Raw genomic sequence first — 19,704 nt, 5'->3', positions numbered from 1 at the left:
TAAGAGACCATGGCTGGCCAGGAATTCGTCAAAGCCACAGTCCCGAGGCTGCAAGTCCGGAGACTGAGCTCGGATCGTGACCATCTGATCCCTTCGGTCAGGTGGGGGCGGGGCCTCTCCTCCCCAGCACACCTGCTCCGGGGCAGGGGCGCTCATCGATGCGCTCCGCCGCTCGGCTCCCCACGCCTGGTCCCTGCCCGCTCGTGCCCCTTCCCCCTCCCGACCGCTTCCCACTTCCAAGATGGCCGCGGGTGGAGCCGATCAGGTAAGGGAGCCCCTGGCGGGTGTCCACGGGGGCTCCGCGGGCATGAGGATCCCCTTAGGCCACCCCTCGAGGTCCCTCTTGGCCTTCAGGAGAGAAAAGGGCCGGCAACATAGCTCCGAGGCCAGCGGCGTGCGGTCGATCGGGCCGGAGGAGGGGCATCAAGACGAGCGTCGAGCTCGAGGAGCCGCGGCGGCGCGGCGGGGGGCGGCAGCCGGGGCGGAAGAGCGGCCGCTCGGGCAGGGGGCGGGGCGGGGCGAGGGCGCGCGGGGCGGGGCGAGGGCGCGCGGGGCGGGGCGAGGGCGCGCGGGGCGGGGCGAGGGCGCGCGGGGCGGGGCGAGGGCGCGCGCAGCTGTTGGCCGCGGGCGTCTAGCTTGCACCTGTGGGGCCGGTCCGCCGCTTGCAGCGCCCCGCGTCCTCTCCGCGCAATTTGCGGGTCCCGCGGGGCCTGGGCTGCGGGCCCGCGGGCCCCGGGGATGGCGTCGGAGCCGCACTAACTCCGGTACTGAGGGCCTCCAGCCAGGGCCGGGCCGCCAGGGAGGGAGGGGGCCGGGGCGCGCGGGGCCGCTGCCACCTGCTGCAGCGTTGGCCGGAGCCGGGAGGCTGCCTGAGGCGGGGCGGGGCGGGCTGCGCGGGTTCAGGTCCGGCCCGGGTGCCCCCTCGCCGAGCGACCGACGCTTCCCCTGGCGCCGAGGGAGCGCGTGGGGCCCGGGGAACATCGCGGAGCCCAGGCGGAGCTCGCTTCGTCTGCTCCTTCGCGCCCTGACACTCTCCTTTTCCGGAACTTGACGAAAAGTTTTCCCTCCAGATGCGCCAGGTTCTCCGGCGGGGAGCGGAGCCGGTCGGCGCGCAGAGCCGCGCCGCCTGACCCGCGGGACCCCCTTTACCTTGGGGCCACCGGGACCCCTTGCACCTCGGAGCTCCCTTCAGTTGGGGCCTTCCCCACGTTGCGGCTCCCCGCCCCCCCAACCGCCAGGATCCCCTCTACCTTGAAGTCCCCTTCCCGCGGGACCTCCGCCACCTCGGACGTCCCCTCTCCCCGACTCCCCCGTCCCCCTTCGTCTAGACGATCCAGCCCCCTGGAAGCCCCTCCGCCTCGGAGCTCCCGATCCCCTTGCTTCTCATATCCTTGTCCTTCCACGGACTTCCCCTTCGCTGGGGACCCCCTAGTCCCCGGGCCAGGGGCTCCCTTTTGCTTCAGAGACCCCTGTTCCTGGCTGCAGTCCCCTCCGCAGGCCTGGGGATCCTTCCCGCTGGGCGGACTGAGAGGCGGGAACCTGTGGCGGGAATGGGGAGCTGCCCTGTTCCTTGAGGAAGGCATGGAGGGGGCTCAGAGCTGTGGGGCTGAGGCCCTGGGGGGGGCTCCTCAGGGTGCTGCAGGACTGGCCACAGACTGGACCCCAGGCCTGGGCAGTGGGCGTTTTAGAGACTGGATCCTTGCCTGGCCATGGGAAACGATTTCTTTTTCTAAATTTCACTGCACCGTTTGGTCCAACGTGGAAGTGGAAGTGGAAGCTTTGCTTTGGAAGCTTCTCCGCGCAGGACGCCCCTGGGCATGGTCTTACTTTATTTACGGAGGCGAGCTGAGGACGGTGTCTTGGGACCCGTGTCTATGGGATGCCGGCACCCCACTGTTGTCTTTGCTGCCTCTGTGGAGGCTGGGTTGCTGCTGGGCCCTGTTAGGTGCTTTGCGTGGGGCCAGGCCAGAACTTAGAGCCGTCACCTCCTCTTGCCCGGGTTTATCTGGCAGCACCAATCCATATCTCAAGTTCTCCAGGTCTTACCTGTCCCACCGGGATCCTCCTCCTCCTCCCCCTCCCCCCAGCCGGGGCTGTCTTACTACTGCCTTGGTTGTGGTATGTTTGACCCCTTGAGATTGTGGGTTCTGTCTGATGCCCAGCCCTAACGAGAACCTGGCATGTCCTTGGGGCTCATGGTTACTGCGTGGGTACATCCTTTGGGAAACATGAAGGAAGCTAAAGGGATGGGTTCGGGGTCACCCAGCTGGAGAGAAGCTGGGATGAGGGTCAGACTGAGGCCGGTCCCAGGGCCAGGCTCTGCCCATCTTAGTGACCTTCACTGTCCCAGCAAGTCCCAGCAGGTCCCTCCCTGCTCAGCGCTTTGTGTTGCTCTGAGCTTGGCCTGCTCCATGCTTGTGAAACTAGTTTTTACAATCTGCCCCCAGCGCACTCTCTCAGGCTCTGCATCAGAGCTGCCTCCCCTGGCCTCCGCTGATGCCTGCAGTTCCTGCTTCTCAGGGACCCTTTCTGGGCTTCTCCAGCCCTCTCCTCCTCCTCTTCCCTATCTCTCCATCCCACTGCTCCCCTTTGTCCGATGGGTGAGTTCTCCTTCCAGCATCCATACCCCGTGCTTGGGCTCTGCTGAAGGCCTTTCTAATGGAGAGGACGCAGCTTATCGGTTTTAGGATCTGTGTTAGGTCTGCCTTTCCCGTTGGTCAGACCTAACCATCGTGTCCCTAGCCTCAGCATGGGGTGCCTGCCCAACATGTGGTGGGTCCTCCTGGAGCTTTGAGACGTTGGGGAAGATCCGTCCTCACGAAAGACATTTATACCTGGCACGTGAACAAATTTTAAGAAAAGGAATGTATGTTGTTTGTTAATGTTTGTTTGAGAGAGGATAGAAATTTTCTAGGGCTTGGGTTTAGAATTCTAGATGGTTAGCCTTCTAGATAATAGATGTGGGCTAATCACGTTTTACAGGTGGAGAAGCCGAGGCCCAGCACTCAGCCAGTGCCACTGCGAAGGTGTGAGGAGAGGTGGGGGTGGCAGGGCAGAGCCATCCAGTGAGGCTGTGCAGATATAGACCTGCTGTGTCTGGGCTTGCTTAGGCTAACGAGTTGTTAAAATAGTGGGCTTGAGTTGGCTGGCTCTGTCAGGTGCCTGGGAAGAGTAGCACCAGTCAGCACCTTCTAAGGCACGATTCTAAAGGCTTTATGTGGGTTTCTTCGCTCCACACCCCCGACCCCCAGTCTTGTCTACTGCCTAATGAGGTAGTGTTTCTGATGGTGCCTATTTGACTGCATGGAAATTGAGGCACAGAGAAGTTAAGAAACTAGCTCCAAATCACACAGTTGTTAAGTGGAGGAGCTGGGATTTGAACCCAAGGAGTCTGTCTCCAGAACCTATAAGGCTGCACTGGAGGCATATGGAAGTTCCTAGGCTAGGGATCGAATCAGAGCCGCAGCTGCAGGCCTACACCACAGCCACAGCCACGCCACATCAGAGCCTTGCCAGTGACCTACCCCACAGCTCAAGGCAACGCTGGATCCTTAACCCACTGGGCGAGGAGGCCAGGGATCCAACCTGTGTCCTCATGGATACTAGTCGGGTTTGTTACCACTGCGCCACCACAGGAACTCCTGGAACCTACATTTTTTTTTTCCCTTGTGTATTTTATTTTTAAATCTTTTTTTTCGAAGTCTAACATACATACAGAGAAGTCTAAATATTGTTGTGTTTAGCTTTCACTTATCACAGAGTTTAGGGAATGTATTCTCAAGCACTCCAGCAAGCCGTGCATGCGCTTTGGTGTCAGATCTGGTTTGAGTCCAGTTTCTCTTGCTGTGTGACCTTGAGTAAGTCCCTCAGCCTCTCTGAATCTCACAGTGTCTTCAGTGAACTTGGCAGGCCTGTGATGGTTAGTGCATGTGACAGCTCCTAGTGCGCTTGGTATATGTAAATGTTCAGTAAGTTGTTAGTCTTATTAATAATTAAGATTCTGGGTTGTGTTGGCTTTGTTAAGTGGTCTGTCTTCTTCACCTGTCAGTTGCCTCTCAGTCACTTAACAGGTACTTATGATGATTAGTTTTAGTAAATCACTACGGGAGCTCCCTTCGTGGCATAGCGGAAGCGAATCCCACTGGGAACCATGAAGTTGCCGGTTCGATCCCTGGCCTCACTCGTGGGTTGAGGATCCAGCGTTGCTGTGAGCTGTGGTGTAGGTCACAGATGTGGTTCGGATCTGGCATTGCTGTGGCTGTGGTGTGGACCGTGGGATACAGCTCCGATGAGACCTCTAGCCTGGGAACCTCCACATGCTGCGGGAGCGGCCCTAGAAAAGACCAAAAAAAAATAAAATAAAATAAGAAGTGTTGAGTACCAGGTGCCTCATAGTTGCCATTCACCCTCCAGAGAAGCATATTGGGCTTCTAGGAAATTCTTTCTTAAGGATTCTTTTTATCCTGAAGGATACCTCATTTAAAAAAACAAAACTACTTTTCCGGTTGACTTTTCCATTCTGCGTGATGCCCGTTAATCCATTACTTTCGGCTGCTTGGTCAGCAGAGGAGAACGCATGTCTGCCTTCGGGCTCTAGGAGAAGCAGGGCTTACCCAGGGGTTGTGGGTCACAGACTTGAGCTCAAGCCCCAGCTGCTGCCACAGGCAAGTGGAGGCCTGCGTATGCTGTGTGCCTCAGTTTCCTCCTCTGTGCAGCGGGGATCACAGCTGGCACGGAGGGCTGTCGGGGGCTATAAAAATAGAATGGCAGAGTTCCTGTGTGGCTCAGTGGGTTAAGGATCCTGCATTGTCACTGCTGTGGCTTGGGTTCGATCCCTGGCCCAGGAACTTCTCATGTTACAAGCTTCGCACAGTGCCTGGTGCTCATGAAATTGCAGTTTTATGGTGATGCTCTGGTGTCATCAGGTGTTGCAGACACAGTTCCTGCCCTCTTTTTTTTTTTTTTTTTTTTTTTTTGCTTTTTAGGGCTGCACTCACAGCACATGAAGGTTCCCAGACTAGGGGTCGAATTGGAGCTGTTGCCGCCAGCCTACACCACAGCCACAGCATTGCCAGATCTGAGCCGAGTCTGCAACCTACACCACAGCTCACGGCAACACCAGATCCTTAACCCACTGAACAAGGCCAGGGATCAAACCCACAACCCCATGGTTCCTAGTCGGACTCGTTTCTGCTGCGCCAAGACGGGAACTCCAGTTCTAGCCCTCTTGAAACCTCGGCTCTGACAGATACGCCCTCAGGCCGTGGCCGATAGAGGGGAGCTATGTGTGCCCACCTCTGAAGCCGATGGGTATGGAAACCAGAGGCAGAGCCGGGGCGGTGGGAGGCTTGGCAGCAGAGATGCTCGCCCCCTCCCTGGAGGGTCCAGGAGAGCAGCGCTGTCCCCGCGCTGGCAGGGGTGAGAGGAGCCGTGTTACCCGCAGCAACCCGAGAGGACTGGGACGGGGTGGGGGTGGGGGTGCTCGTGGGGGGCAGGAGGGAGCGTGGAGGCGGAGGCGGCGCGGGAGGATGTCCGCATGGCCGGGCAGCGACACGGCTCTCCGAAGCGCCAGCGAGTGGATGTCCCCCCTGGGGACGTAACTAAACCTTCTGGTTCTGATTTCACAAACTGTTTTATTTGTGAAGATGTGGTCAAGACCCAGTCCCACTGCTCTTTAAGGAGGAGAAAATTAAACTGCTGTTTCAAGATGGACTTGTTTTCCGAAGCCTTGCTCAGGGTCCGTGGCAGAGCTGCTGTCCGTCTTCTGCCTCGTGTTAAACTGAGGACGGGCCGGCCCAGGGAAGGCTTCCCAGTCTCTCTGCTGCCTTCAGAACTCGGTTTCGTGGCGGGGAGGGGGTCTCAGGCGGCCTCGGTGCCTGGAAGCAGCAGCCTTCCCCTCCCTGCGAGTGCGTCTCTCTCACCTGGACGGGGTGCGGCTCAGCATCACACCTGGGCCTGGGCCAGGCCTGGGGGACCCTCGGGCCGGGGGTGGGGTCTCATGAGACTTTGCGAAACAACCGAAAAGGGAGCTTTTGTTTGACTTTGCTGAACCGTCAAGCGTTGATGGCATTGCCGCAGCCCACTGTGCCCAGGGCAGAGCTCGCGGGGTCTGCCACCCTCACGCGCTGCCGGGAGCGCGCTGGGAGCGTTTCCTTCCTCTTGGGTGACCTCCGCCACTCTTCTTCTTCTCGAAACACAACCCAGCTCGCCACAGATGTTTCCTGAATGGACTGTCCCTGAAACCTGTCCACTCAGAATGTAGTTGTTATTAATAATTTATTCAGCAAGTCAAGTTTTTTAATCCTTGACCACGCCAAGCATTTGGCTAGGCAGTGGTGTCCAGAAACCATTAGCGTGTGCCTGTCTGAAGCCTGGGAGTGACAGAAGAACTGCTGTATAGACGGTCGTTGAGGGTGGGATGTGGCCGCTGGGAGCTAGGAGGAAGCAGGGCCCAGAGCTTCCTGGGAGAGCTGGGCAAGGCATCTCAGGGGCGCGGCCTTGCAGGTGGGCTGTGTCCTAGAGGCACCTGCTCCTGATCCCGGGGCTGAGGCCAAGCTGGGGAGGGTACCTGAGGCCGAGGCGCAGCATGGCTGGGTGTTGAGGGAGGTAAGGGGGACAGCGTGAGGCTGGGGGGCTGGCAGGGACAGATGAGCAGGGCCCTGTGCCAGGCTGGGGAATTTAGGCTTACTCTGTCTTTAGAAAATGTGTGACTTGGAGGCAGGCCACCCGCAGCTGGCCTTCTGGCTGGCTTCCAGAGTCCAGCCTGCAGCCTCTCGGGGAAGCACGCCCTTTGTTAGAGTGGCTGCCCCCATCGGAGGGCAGGTGCTTTCGAGGGTGGCTTCTGGTTTGGTGGCATTGGTGGCACCAGGGGAAAGAGCTTCAGGACGGCGGCTGGCGCCTTTGCAGAGATGATTTTAGAGCATATGATGCAACCGGAAGTACCTTTTCCCTTTCAGGGTTATTTCTCCGAAGGCTGACACCCTGCTCCTCGGGTTTGAGGAACTTAAACTGGACTTGGAGCCAGTAGAAGCGTCACAGGTCCCTCAGCTTCTCCCTAGAAGAGGCCCTGGGGCTGCTGTCCGTGGCCCCCAAGAAGGAGGAGAGGAGGAAGGGCGAGGCCACTGCCAGCGGCTCTGGACTCTGTCCAGCCCGGGTGCGCTCTTCCCTGTGCGTCTGTCTCGGCCCCTCAGAGCAGAAGGGTCTTTGGGTTCAGTTAACACACTTGTTATGTGTTCCTCTTTATTCCAGTGCCAAAATTTCAGATTAAATTCATTTTTTTTTTTTTCGGGTACGGAAGCTCTTTACGTGGCTCAAGTAAAGGAAATTCACATTTACTCGGCACCTGCTGGTACCTCACCCACCCTCTGCATTTCATTTATCCTTAGACCAGCCTGTGGGTTCTGTGGTGTGGCCCCATTTCACTGCTGGGGAGGTGGGACGCTGAGGCTCCGAGAGGTTAGCCTCTCCCCAGCTAGCGAGTGGCAGAGCCGGAATTTTAGCTGGACCTGTCCAAGGGTCTCAGCTCTGCGGCGTGTGAGCGGTACCTCTTGTGTTCCTGGCTTTTTGCCAGTTTGACCTGTTTGTGTGTCGATGGTGTTTTGTTGTCACCTTTGACATTGTCAAAGCTTAGCTCTTAACTGAGTGCTAAAAACGTTTCATCCCCCGCCCTACCTCTCTCTTTCTTCCTTCCTTTCTTTCCCGCACCCTTGGCATATGGAGGTTCCCAGGCTGGGGACGAATCAGAGCTGTAGCTGCCGGCCTACACCACAGCCACAGCAATGTGGGATCTGAGCCACATCTGCAACCTACACCACAGCTCACGGCAACGTTGGATCCTTAACCCACCGAGGGAGGCCAGGGATGGAACCCGCATCCTCATGGATACTAGTTGGGTTTGTTACCACTGTGCCACAACAGGAACTTCAAAAAAAGTTTCTTATTGTATTTTCCTCTTAATTAAAAAAATGTAGAACTTTCAAATTTGTATACAAATCTGTCTTCTTGTGTCCTCCTGCAGTGAAACCTGTGACATCACAGCAAAGTCCAGGAGTTTTCCCAGGGCAGGGGTCCAGAGACAGTTTGCTGTGGCCTTGCCTGGGAGGGACTCATGGCTGGGGACTCAGGGAGGGGCTCTAGCCCAGGAAATTCAGGGCAGAGTGAATTGCAGAACATCAGACACGTGTTCCAGTGTGGTGACGTGAAGCCTGGGTCCTTTAGGCTGAACCGAGGTTTTGCTCTGAGAGTCAGGGGCACTTTATTTTGTGCGACACCTTTATAATTTCGCTTTTGTGTGAGGCTGTACTTGTATTCTTGTTTTGGCGTAATGCAGTGTGATTCTACCTTCTAAGAAAAATTGTTAACCAATTGGTACACCACCGCGATTAAACAATCCTTCCTTCCTTGCTGGGTCGTATTTCAAGTTTTTATGTATGGTTGAGTCTATTTCTGAATTCTGCATTTGAATTCATTCTGTCTTATTTCTGTTTTTGCTCCAGCCATTGCACTGGGTGCCTGGTTCCTTCACTTCCCGGGAGGGAGGGAGGAAGATCAGCCCTCCCCCGTTTTTGGCTTTGAATGAATTTGCTTTTGCTGTGTTGACATTGAGAGGCAGGCCAGGCTTCCTGAAGGGGAGCAGGAAGCTCATTGCAGAAGCAAAATAACACCCACAAGGGAGTGGTTATCAGTGTTATTGCCCGGCTTTAAACCTTCCGCGACTTGCTGTTTGATGATAGCAGCTACCAAGGTGCCTGCTGGGGGGGGTGGGTGGGGGGGTAGTGCGCCTGCCTAACGCCCTTCTCACGGCTTTAATCCTCCCGGGGGGGCCGTCCTATGCTGTCGGGACCAGAATCCAGGAACGACCAGAGTGTCCTTTTTGTTGTTGTTCTACTCCATGGGTCAAATTTTTTTTTTTTAATCAATGATTTTAATTTTTTCCGTTATAGCCGGTTACAGTGTTCTGTCAATTTTCTACTGTACGGCAAAGTGACCCAGTCTCTTTCTTTCTCTCTCTCTCACACGCACACACAGTCTTTTTCTCATGTTGTCCTCCATCCTGTTCCGTCATAAATGACTAGATATGGGATCTAGCAGCAGGATCTCATTGCTCATCCACTCCAAATGCAAGTCTGCATCTTTTAACCCCAGACTCCCCGTCCATCCCGCTCCCTCCCCCTTCGCAACCACAAGTCTGTTCTCCAAGTCCATGAGTTTCTTTTCTGTAGATAGGTTCATTTGTGCCGTAAATTAGATTCCAGATGTAAGTGATGTCACATGGTGTCTGTCTTTCTTTTTCTGACTGACCTGACTTAGTATGAGCGTCTCTAGTGCCATCCTGGGTCAAATTTAAATGCACCACTAGGTTTCTTTAGCTTTTGACTTTTTTTTTTTTTTTTTTTTTTGTCTTTTGTTGTTGCTATTTCTTGGGCCGCTCCCGCGGCATATGGAGGTTCTCAGGCTAGGGGTCAAATCGGAGCTGTAGCCACCGGCCTACGCCAGAGCCACAGCAACGCGGGATCCAAGCCGCGTCTGCAACCTACACGACAGCTCACGGCAACGCCGGATCCTTAACCCACTGAGCAAGGGCAGGGACTGAACCCGCAACCTCATGGTTCCTAGTCGGATTCGTTAACCACTGCGCCACGACGGGAACTCCAGCTTTTGACATTTTAAAGGATGATAAAAGGGAACATAACACATGCCAGGGTCTCAGTCCTCTGGGGACTATGCTGTCCAGGCTGATGCGCTGCCCACTCCCTCATCCGAGCCTTAGGTCAGGGAACTGTGGGCAGGGTCTGTGTGTCACCAGCAGCTCTGACTCTCCTCGCTCAGGTGTTTACTACAGGTTCAAGATCTTTATTTTTTCCTTTATTGATTGTCTGCCTTCTGACCTGGATTTTTAAAACCCCCAACTAAGCCACTTATCCACTAGGTATGGCTTATTTTGGGGTCAGTCCTGTAGATCCCAGCTTGGCCGCTAAGTAGCAATATGGTCTTGGACCTGTTTTTATTATTATTATTATTATTTTTTTTTTTTTTTGTCTTTTCGCTTTTTTCTAGGGCCACTCCCGTGGCATATGGAGGTTCCCAGGCTAGGGGTCGAATTGGAACTGTAGCCACTGGCCTACACCACAGCTACAGCAACTTGGGATCTGAACCACGTCTGCGACCTACACCATAGCTCATGGCAACACTGGATCCTTAACCCACTGAGCAAGGCCAGGGATGGAACCTGCAACCTCATGGTTCCTGGTCAGATTTGTTAACCACTGAGCCATGACGGGTACTCCTATTATTATTATTTTTTTAATAGTTATTTCCCCAATGCAATTTTTTTTCCTACTGCCCAGCATGGTGACCCAGTTACACATACATGTACACATTCTATTTTTGCACATTGTCATGCTCCACCATAAGTGACTAGACCTAGTTCCCAGGGCTGCACAGCAGAAAGTGGACCGGTTTCTTAGCCTGAGCCTGGCTTTAGGCCCAACCTTGTAGACCTGTGTACAGTGACTCACGCACTGGGAGAGCCACGGCCGACTTGGATGTGCCGGGGTGATCTCACTGCACGTGGCGTGTACAGCTTATCTCATTTTCCTGCTTGATTTTTCTGCTGTCTCGGAACAAGCAGAACCTTGACTTACGTATGGGTGTTGAATTCACACACTTTCAGCAGAGGTATCTTGTTGATTGTTTAAAAAGCCACGAGACACAAAACCCTCCTCTCTGCCTGGCACAATCCCCACGTTCCCAGTGCTGTCCTGGGATCACTGATGAGACCCCTGGGGCGGTGATGACAACTGGCAACACCGCAGAGCCAAGCTGGCTCACTAACCCGCTGCGCCGCAGAGGGAACTCCCAGCTCCCGGTTATTTTATGTCATGATAACACATGTTAAAACTCTGGCTCTGCTCCTGCATTAAAACTTGGGTGCGTTGGACTTTTTTTCTCAAGGATTCTTCCTCCAAAAACGGGGCATGAGAACATTTGAACGTGCATCCGAGGAGTTGCCTCTTCGGCTTTTACAGCCACTAAATGTTCATCTTTGTGGGTTTTTCCCTAGTTTCTCCTCGGACCAAGATGACTGATGGGAACCTTTCCGCCTCTACAAATGGCGTAGCCTTGATGGGCCTTCTGGACGCTCGGCCAGGAAACCACATTCAGAACCTGCACCCCTTGAACCTCAAGGCGCCCCGCTCCCTCTCGCTGCCGGAGTCCGGGCCCCAGCTGAAACCGGGTGCTTTGGAGGACCGGCACAGCCTCAATTCGGTGGACTCGGGTATTCCCACCCTAGAGATCGGCAACCCGGAGCCCGTGCCCTGCAGCGTGGTGCACGTGAAGAGGAAGCAGTCGGCGGCAGAGGTCGTCCCTGAGCGGGCCTGCCAGAGCGCGTGCCCGCTGCCGTCCTGCGCGCCCCCGGCCCCGGGCAGCGGCGCCGAGCGGGAGCCGAGCGTGCGCAAGTCCTCCACGTTCCCCAGGACGGGCTATGACTCGGTGAAGCTCTACAGCCCCAGCTCCAAGGCCCTGAACCGCAGCGACAATGTGTCTGTCTGCAGCGTGTCCAGCCTGGGCACGGAGCTGTCCACCACGCTGTCCGTCAGCAATGAGGACATCTTGGACCTCGTGGTCACGAGCAGCTCCAGCGCCATCGTGACCCTGGAGAACGACGATGACCCCCAGTTCACGGACGTCACCTTGAGCGCTGGCAAGGAAGCCCGTGACCTACGCCCGCCAGACGGTGCCGACCCCACCGAGGAGGGGCGGAAACTGAGGCTGTTGGGGCCGTTCAGTAGCTTCTTCACACGGTAAGGCCGCCATGGTCTCTCCAGCAGGGCCGCTCACTCAGTGCTGACCCTGGGTCTTGGCTGGCACGTGTTGCCTGTTTCCTGCCTGGTGAGCAGAAGGTGTCGCACAGACAGTCGTGCCTTTTCCCAATGGCCCAGAGTCTGTGGCCTCGTGTGTAGGACTGGCGTGCTGCTGATTCCGTGGTCTCCTTCCTCACTGCCAGCTGCCACTTCTGTGGCCCCGGCTCACTCACACAGTCTCTTGGCACTTCCTGGCCTCTGACCTGCGGTGGCAGAGGGGCACCGACAAGTGGCCCCTGTGATCAAATCGCCCCCTTTGTCAGCTTCATCCTCTGCCGGGCCCTTTACGCTGGTAACTTGTGTTTCTTGGGCCATGTGTGGGCTGCTGGTGAGGGTGGCATCAGAGTTAGTAGCCCACGTGTCGGGGCTCAGCCCCCACGGGCATAACCTGGGGCTCGTATTTCTGGCCCTGGATGTGCCCCCTGAGCTTCTGCATGGCTGTGCTCTTTGCTCAGGCTCTGGCCCTGGGCCTGCTGCTCAGCTGTGGCTGTCCCTGCCCTGCAGCCACACTTGTTCCCACTTGCGTCAGGACCCAGCTGTACATCTTGCTCCCCGGGGTGCCCTGCTCCTCAGGCGCTGACCCAGGGATGCTGGGGGTCCTGGGTCTCACCTCCAGCTCACCTGCCGCTCATCCAGCTTCTGCCTCTTTTTTGTGCTCTCATGTTTTCGTTCAACAGTGTTTTGTGTTTGAGACTCTGCTCCGACAGGAGGAATACGGCAGAGACAGTGACTTCGGGTGGGCATGCAGGCGCGGGTGTGGAGGTGGCCCCTCAGTCAGTCGCAAAGGCAGTCGTGAGCCCCCGGACTGTGCAGTGCTGCACGGAAGGGCCGAGGGGCTCTGGAAGGGCCGTTGGCTGCACGGCCGCTCTGGGCCCAGGGCCCGGCCGACGGGAGCGCTTCTGCGGCCGGCCTGGCTGCTCCTGTGTGTGCCTGGATCAGGGCCCACGTGGGACACTTTGTGGCACTGAGTGTTCCTCGAGAGGGTGTGATGGGCCAGCCAGCGTCAGCTGGGGACTTCGGTGGCTGTGGGCACACACGGCAACTTGGGCTGCCTCGGTGTTGTCATCAGCTGAGGGCTGATCTTGGGTGAGTCTGAGCCCAGCCCTGAGGGAAGGGAGCTCCCGTTCGGTCATGGTTTTGTCTCTGATGTGCATACAGACAGGTGGTGCTGCCTCCAGGAGGAATCCTGGTCCCAGCTCTTGGTGGCCGCGCGATTGCCTTCAGTGGGAGGGACCCGAGACCCAGGCGGGGGCTGGGGGAGAGACTCGCTGTCCCCGCTGAGGCCACAGCCCTAAAATAGTGCTGCTGCCGTTCCGATTTGTGTGGCCGAGCTGTTCCCTTCACTCGGATCAGTCTCTGAACACCATCTGGGTGCCTGTTAAATATGGCTCTTCAGGATCCAGCCCAGAGCTCCCGAATCAGAATCTCAGGGGAACGGCCTTGGGGACAGCTTTTCAGAATCACCCGGGTTCTTGGCAACTTTGGGAAACCTTGCATGAAAGAGGGGTTGGCTGTGAAACAGCACAGAGGAAAGAGCTTAGCTTTCCTTTCAGCAGGTCTGCAGCCACGAGCTAGCTGTGTGACCTTGAACAAGTTGCTTCACCTCTCTGAGTTAGCTCTCTCACCTCTTAAAATAGCACTAGCAGGTGCCTAGCCCGTGGTGCCTGTTAGGTTGCTGATGCTGACGTGCTCCGTGTGTGCTCTTACCTGCGTCGTCCTTGTCATTTGCTTTCTGTCTCGGCTTCTCCATCTGCGGAGTGGGTACCATGAGACCTACTCCTGTGGCGGTCGTGGGGAGGAGGTGGGCTCACGTGGGGCAGACCCAGACAGAGCAACCTTTGAGGCATCAGTTACTCTCTGCGATGATCGTGACTGGCCCTCGCCTTGTCTGCTGCCTTGGGCTTACTGTCTGTGTCGGAGCCGCTTTTCCTTTGAAAGGAAGCACCATCGGTTACTGCCAATTGTGTCTTGAAAATCTTTCGCAGCTTTGTGCCTCGGAAACTAAATCTCCCCTCTTTGTCTTGTTTCTGAATTCTTGTCTCTTTGCCCTTGTTTTGATGGCTGTGACATTATCATTGTGAGCTATCGTTAAGTACCTTTGGGAAGCAGGTGGAATATTAATGACGAGTAAAGTTAAGATTGCTGATGTCATGGGCCAAGTGTAGTGAATTTTTTGTCCCAGGGTCTTTTTCTTTTCTCTTCAGGGCCGCACCTGCGGCATGTGGAAGTTCCCAGGCTAGGGGTCAAATTGGAGCTGCAGCTGAGGCCTATGCCACAGCAACGCCAGATCCGAGCCGTATCTGTGACCTAGGTCACAGCCTGTGGCAACGCTGGATCCTTAACCCACTCAGCGAGGCCAGGGATCGAACCTGCTGATACTTGTCGGGTTCTTAACCTGCCGACCCACAGCAGGAACTCCTGTCCTGGAGTCTTAAGTGTTAGAGAAGAGTTAATCTATCATTCCTTTGAGGGGAAAAAGGGGGTCCCGTCCCAAAAATGTTTGGAGCCAACTAAACATTTTGCAGATGAGTAACAGAGGGGGCCTGGCCCTTAGCAGGGACTCGGAGGGCTGCGGACTGGGTGCGTTTTTGTGGAGGGCAGGCCTGAGGCCAGAGCTGGGCCTTTGCGGTTCCCAGCCCGGCTTCTGCATCCTCCTGGTTCTCCTTGCTGTCCCTCGGCCCAGCAGCTCCCTCTGCCCTCGTGCCACTCGTTCTTGTCCTCTCTGAGTCTGCCTCCGGGGTGTGGAGAGCATGCGGGCAGTACCGTGGAAGGCCAGTCCAGAGGATGAGGCTCGGGAGAAGCGCCGGCGATCTGGGTCAGGGAGCCTGTAGCCTCCGGGAGCAGACCTGGTGTTGACCCTGACTGACGAGGGTGGCCCAGCTGAGTCAGGAGCCAGCGAAGCCAGGAGGGCCCCATGGAAGCCCAGGCCCAGCTCCTGCTTGTGCCTCTGCCCCTTTGTGCCCACAGACTGCAGTCCGCACACTCCACCCTGAGCCTGGAGATGGTCCCTGCCCTCAGGGGCTTGCTGCCAGTGGGGGAGACAGACGCACGCTGCAGGGGTGGGGGTATGAGTATGGACATGGGTGAGTGTGTGTGTGTGTGTATGTTTGGGGGGTACTGAGGTCAGGAGTGCTGGTTCAGGAGTCAGGCTGGCTGGATTCAGTGTGAGCTGTCCTACTTAATAGCTGTGTGACCTTGGGCAAGTCACTTCACCTCTCTGAGCCTTAAGTGGGGCATCTAGCACATTTCCTGGCACTACGTAAGCAGGAACTGTCAATGATTCTGACATAAATATTCTCATTTCTAGGAGTTCCCTGGTGGCCTATTTATTGGTCAAGGATTCGGTGTTGTCACTGCTGTGGCTTGGGTTCAACCCCTGGCCCAGGAACTTCTGCATGTTGTGGGTGCAGCCAAAAATTTATTATTTCTAAAAAATGTGTTTCCTAAAGCTTTTATTAGTTCTTATCCTCATATTGTACCTTCCTCCAATCAATCAGTCCATTATTGAAAAAGACCAAGAGTTTTCCCCTTTGTCCCTGTCGACGTTTTGGGGAGGTCAGTCTTTGTGTGTGGGAGGCTGTCCCGTGCACTGAGGCTGTTTAGTAGCATCTCTGGCCTCTACCCACTAGATGCCAGTAGCACCTCTCCAGTTGTGACAGCCAAAATCATCCTCAGATGTTGCCAGATGTCCCCAGAGGGGCAGGGTGAGTGGGGTAGGAGGGGTGGACGGAATCAGCCAGCCATTGAGAACCACTGAGCTAGCAGTTGTAAATGCTGGTATTTAATTGCTTCTTTGCAGGAGATTTACTAATGTAATGTATGTATTTTTATTAAAGTGTAATTGAGGAGTTCCCGTCGTGGCACAGTGGTTAACGAATCCAACTAGGAACCATGAGGTTGCGGGTTCGGTCCCTGCCCTTGCTCAGTGGGTTAACGATCCGGCGTTGCCGTGAGCTGTGGTTGCAGACGCGACTCGGATCCCACGTTGCTGTGGCTCTGGCGTAGGCTAGTGGCTACAGCTCCAATTAGACCCCTAGCCTGGGAACCTCCATATGCCGCGGGAGCGGCCCAAGAAATAGCAAAAAGACAAAAACAAAGTATAATTGATTTACAATATTATGTTAATTTCAGTGATTCGCTATTTTAGTAGATTTACTCCATTTAAAGTTATTACAAGAGTCCTTTGTGGCACAGGGGGTTAAGGCTCTGGTATTGTCCCTGCAGCAGCTCGGGCTGCTGCTGTGGTGCAGGTTCGATTCCTGGTCTGGGAACTTGCATGTGTCTTGGGTGTGGCCACCCCCCAAAAGGAACAAAAGCTATTATAAAATATTAGCTATAGTCCACTAATGTGATATCTTTTGAGCAGGATCCTCATTTTATGTAGAAGGCAGGAAATGTGTAGAGACCCTCTGAGCTCAGTGTGGTGTTAACGGCCTTTATCTGGAAAGCCGGACCGCAAACGTGAGAGGAATTCTGTAAACGCTGGTTTTCCACGAGACAGGGCTGGGGCTCCTGTGAAGCCCAGGCTTTAAGGCTCCTGATCTGCTCTTGTCTGGAAGGTAGTGATTAGCTTTGACCACATGCATCTCGTTTTGCGTAGCCCTTTGTTAAACTCTCAGCCGATCGGAGTATCCTTTGCTGAGAAGAGATGCTCGAGCTGGATGTGCAGGCTGAGGAGGAGCTCGCCGAGTCGAGTCGAAGATGTGGGGCAGAGGGAGTAGCTGGCGGGAGATGTGGGGCGCCTGGCTGCGCTTAAAGACCTGGAATGATGCATTTTCTGGTCTGCTTCCCGACCTGGCCAGCAGCCCCGCGGGGCGCAGTCTGCGTCTGGTCCGCCCTGGCACTGAGCTGGAACTCAAGGGGAGACAGAGGACTCTGCGGTTGAGAGCGGGAGCTGCTCAGCCCTGGGTTTGCACCTGAGCTCTGCCATTTTTGACCTGTGTGACTTCAGGAAACTGAAACTTCTGGGATCCCCAGTGTGTACTGGGTGACAGGGGGTTCATTGTACCTCCTGTAAAGAGTTGATGTAGAGGTTTAATGAAACTGCGAGGGTGAAGCTCTGACAGAGCACGTTCCTAGTGTGAGCAGGTTGAATTCCTGGCACTGCTTTGTGCTTTTGCTGGGTTTCACATAAGATTTCTTTCTTCCTTCCTTTCTTTCTTTCTTCTTTTTTTGCTTTTTAGGGCTGCTATGGCATATGGAGGTTCCCAGGCTAGGGGTCCAATCGGAGCTGTAGCTGCCGGCCTACACCACAGCCACAGCCACAGCCACAGCAACATGGGATCTGAGCTGCATCTGTGACATCACAGCTCACGGCAACGCCGGATCCTTAACCAACTGAGCAAAGCCAGGGATCGTCGAACCCACAACCCCATGGTTCCTAGTTGGATTTGTTAACCACGGAGCCATGATAGGAACTCCAGTATTTCACTTTTTAACAAGGGCCTGTTGTATGAAAAAACCTGAACCCACTGGCTTAAGAAAATACGTCTTTATTTTTTTTATTTACTTTTTTTTTTTTTTTGGTCTTTTTGCTATTTCTTTGGGCCGCTCCCGCAGCATATGGAGGTTCCCAGGCTAGGGGTCGAATCGGAGCTGTAGCCGCTAGCCTACGCCAGAGCCACAGCAACGCGGGATCCGAGCCGCGTCTGCAACCTATGCCACAGCTCACGGCAACGCCGGATCGTTAACCCACTGAGCAAGGGCAGGGACCGAACCCGCATCCTCATGGATCCTAGTCGGATTCGTTAACCACTGCGCCACGATGGGAACTCCGAAAATACGTCTTTAAATGGGTGTTTTGACTCACTGCGAAAATGCTCAACCACAGTTTTAGTTGCTGTACTGGTTTAAGCTTTTGGGATTTGATCATTTGAAAGGTGACATGAGCAGAGTTAAGGAACAGATTTGCTCCTGCTCTCCTTTTAGGAGGTGAATTTGCCTGCCAACAGGGTGGGAGCACTTCAGAGACACACGGCAGCCAGGGCCCTGGGCACAGGGAGTGACAGGCAGTGACGAGTGCTCGCCAGGCGCCATTCTCAGCCCTTCACGTGGTCGCCTGTTAAATCTTCAACAACCACGTGAGAAGGTGTGTGTGTGAGAGGCCGTGGGCTGGCTTGTCATCCTTCTGGGGGCCTTTCTGCACAGTGGAGAGTTAAAAACGTACAGCTCCCAGAGCTGCTTGCAGCAGTTAGGGTTCTGGGCATGAACTGGGCCCCATGTGTGAGGGATTTGAGGCGGAAGTTAGGCAGAGACGGGTTTTCTTCCCCTTTTGGCGGTTTTCTGCTGCGTGGTGATGTCATAGAGATGCCAGGCTCTCCTGCAGCGTCACCCCTGTGTCCACTTCCTGAATGTCTAGAGGGGGGAGAGGTGGCTCGTTGCGCCTCGCACTGTCGGGAGGCAGTTGTGGTGGCTTCCTGGTCCTGTTGCATCCTCAGATCCCACGGTCCCAGCGGCACCTGAGATGTGGCAGCTCCCCTGGTGTGTCATCAGTTCTGCAGTGTTCAGGGAGCCATCCTGGGGGCCCAGTACAGAGCCGACAGCTTCAGCCCTTAACGATTTTGAAATCGTCTAATTCCTTGGAGTTCCCGTCGTGGTTCAGCAGTTAATGAACCTGACATGCATCCATGAGGACGAAGGTTCAATCCCTGGCCTTGCTCAGTGGGTTACGGATCTGGCATTGTCGTGAGCTGTGGTGTAGGTAGAAGACACGGCTCAGATCCTGCGTTGCTGTGGCTCTGGCGTAGGCTGGCGGCTACAGCTCCAATTTGACCCCTACCCTGGGAACTTCCATATGCCACGGGTGTGACCATAAAAAGCAAAAAAGAAAGAAAGAAAGAAAGAAATTATCTAATTCCTTGAATTAAATCTCCTTCTGCTTGAAATTCCTGGAGTGGTTTCTGTCTCCTGCACTGAAAGCTGATGGATTCAGGTAAGTTCTGTAAACGATTCTCACTTATGGATGAGGAAGCAGAGGCAAAAGGTGGGTACGTAGCTTGCAAGGGATACAAAGATGATACAGGTCTATGAACTTAGGTTTCTCTTCTGGAAAATAGAAGTAAGTTCCTGCTTCAAAGGGTCGTTGAACTTAAGTGAGGAGGAAACGTACATGGTGTGATGCAGCCAGCACGTGGCAGGTGTGTTAATGTCTGTTTGTTTGTTTATTTTCCATGGCTGCACCCGTGGCACATGGACATTCCTGGGCTAGAGGTTGAATAGGAGTTGTAGCTGTCACCCTGTGCCTCAGCTCACAGCAACGCCGGATCCTTAACCCTCTGAGCAAGGTCAGGGATCGGACCTGCATCTTCATGGATACTAGTCGGGTTCGTTACTGCTGAGCCACGATGGAAACTCCCTGTGATGTGACTTTATTTTCATCTTTGTTCTCATGTAGCCCGTGGTAGCTGTGAAACAAGTGTGGTGAGGTGTCCAGGGAAGCCTGTAGAAGGAAGCACCCTGGGGCCCCTCGGGAAGAGGAAGGAAACAGGCGGGTGGCCTGCATGGTACAGAGGGCCGACCACTTCTTCTCTGGATCCGAGGGGTGGGGGCCAGAGCCCCCTGCAGGCTGTCGAGGGTCTCCCGTGAGGTCCCGTTCGGCACTGCCTGTGAGCCCTGGGCACTTTCGGGATCCCTTTGCACCTGAGAGAGGGGAGGTGCTGTGCCCCTCACGGCTGTGTTCTGAAGGTGTCTGCTGTGCCTCCGGCGAGCTCGGTGTATGCTCAGGGAGTGCAGGTGCAGAGCCAGAGGTGAGAACATCCGTTCCCCGCCTCTGGCTGGGTGGCAGGTGGGTGGCCTTGTCTTCCTGAAGCTTTATTTCCTTGTCTCTGAAGTAGCGCTAACG

At 55.3% G+C, this 19,704-nt stretch overlaps 1 protein-coding gene across 39 annotated transcripts in view; it reads left to right on the top strand.

The window, feature by feature from the left end:
• Positions 1-232: 232 nt before the first annotated feature.
• Positions 233-19,704, top strand: part of TBC1D14 (TBC1 domain family member 14) — a 96,363-nt gene continuing 76,891 nt past the window's right edge. For 16 of the 39 annotated variants that reach the window (XR_014812109.1, XR_014812108.1, XR_014812107.1 and 13 more), the window contains exons 1-2: positions 233-265; positions 11,063-11,804. Coding sequence is in view for 18 of the 39 variants with exons in the window: in XM_084971508.1 (XP_084827634.1) it covers positions 11,080-11,804 (725 nt within the window). In the remaining 21 variants the exon portion in view is untranslated. Of the gene's footprint in view, positions 266-640; positions 765-3,410; positions 4,163-7,858; positions 9,368-9,654; positions 11,805-19,704 lie in introns of those variants that run through there. The other 23 variants (XR_014812114.1, XR_014812113.1, XR_014812112.1 and 20 more) reach the window with 4 other exon arrangements.

This window comes from Sus scrofa, chromosome 8 (assembly GCF_054392235.1).
Source record: "Sus scrofa isolate SSC_HxYL_T2T_F1_AM1 chromosome 8, Sscrofa_HxYL_maternal_Yorkshire_Landrace_v2.0, whole genome shotgun sequence".
Classification (NCBI taxonomy): Eukaryota; Metazoa; Chordata; class Mammalia; order Artiodactyla; family Suidae; genus Sus; species Sus scrofa.
This window is presented reverse-complemented; position numbering and strand designations above follow the sequence as displayed.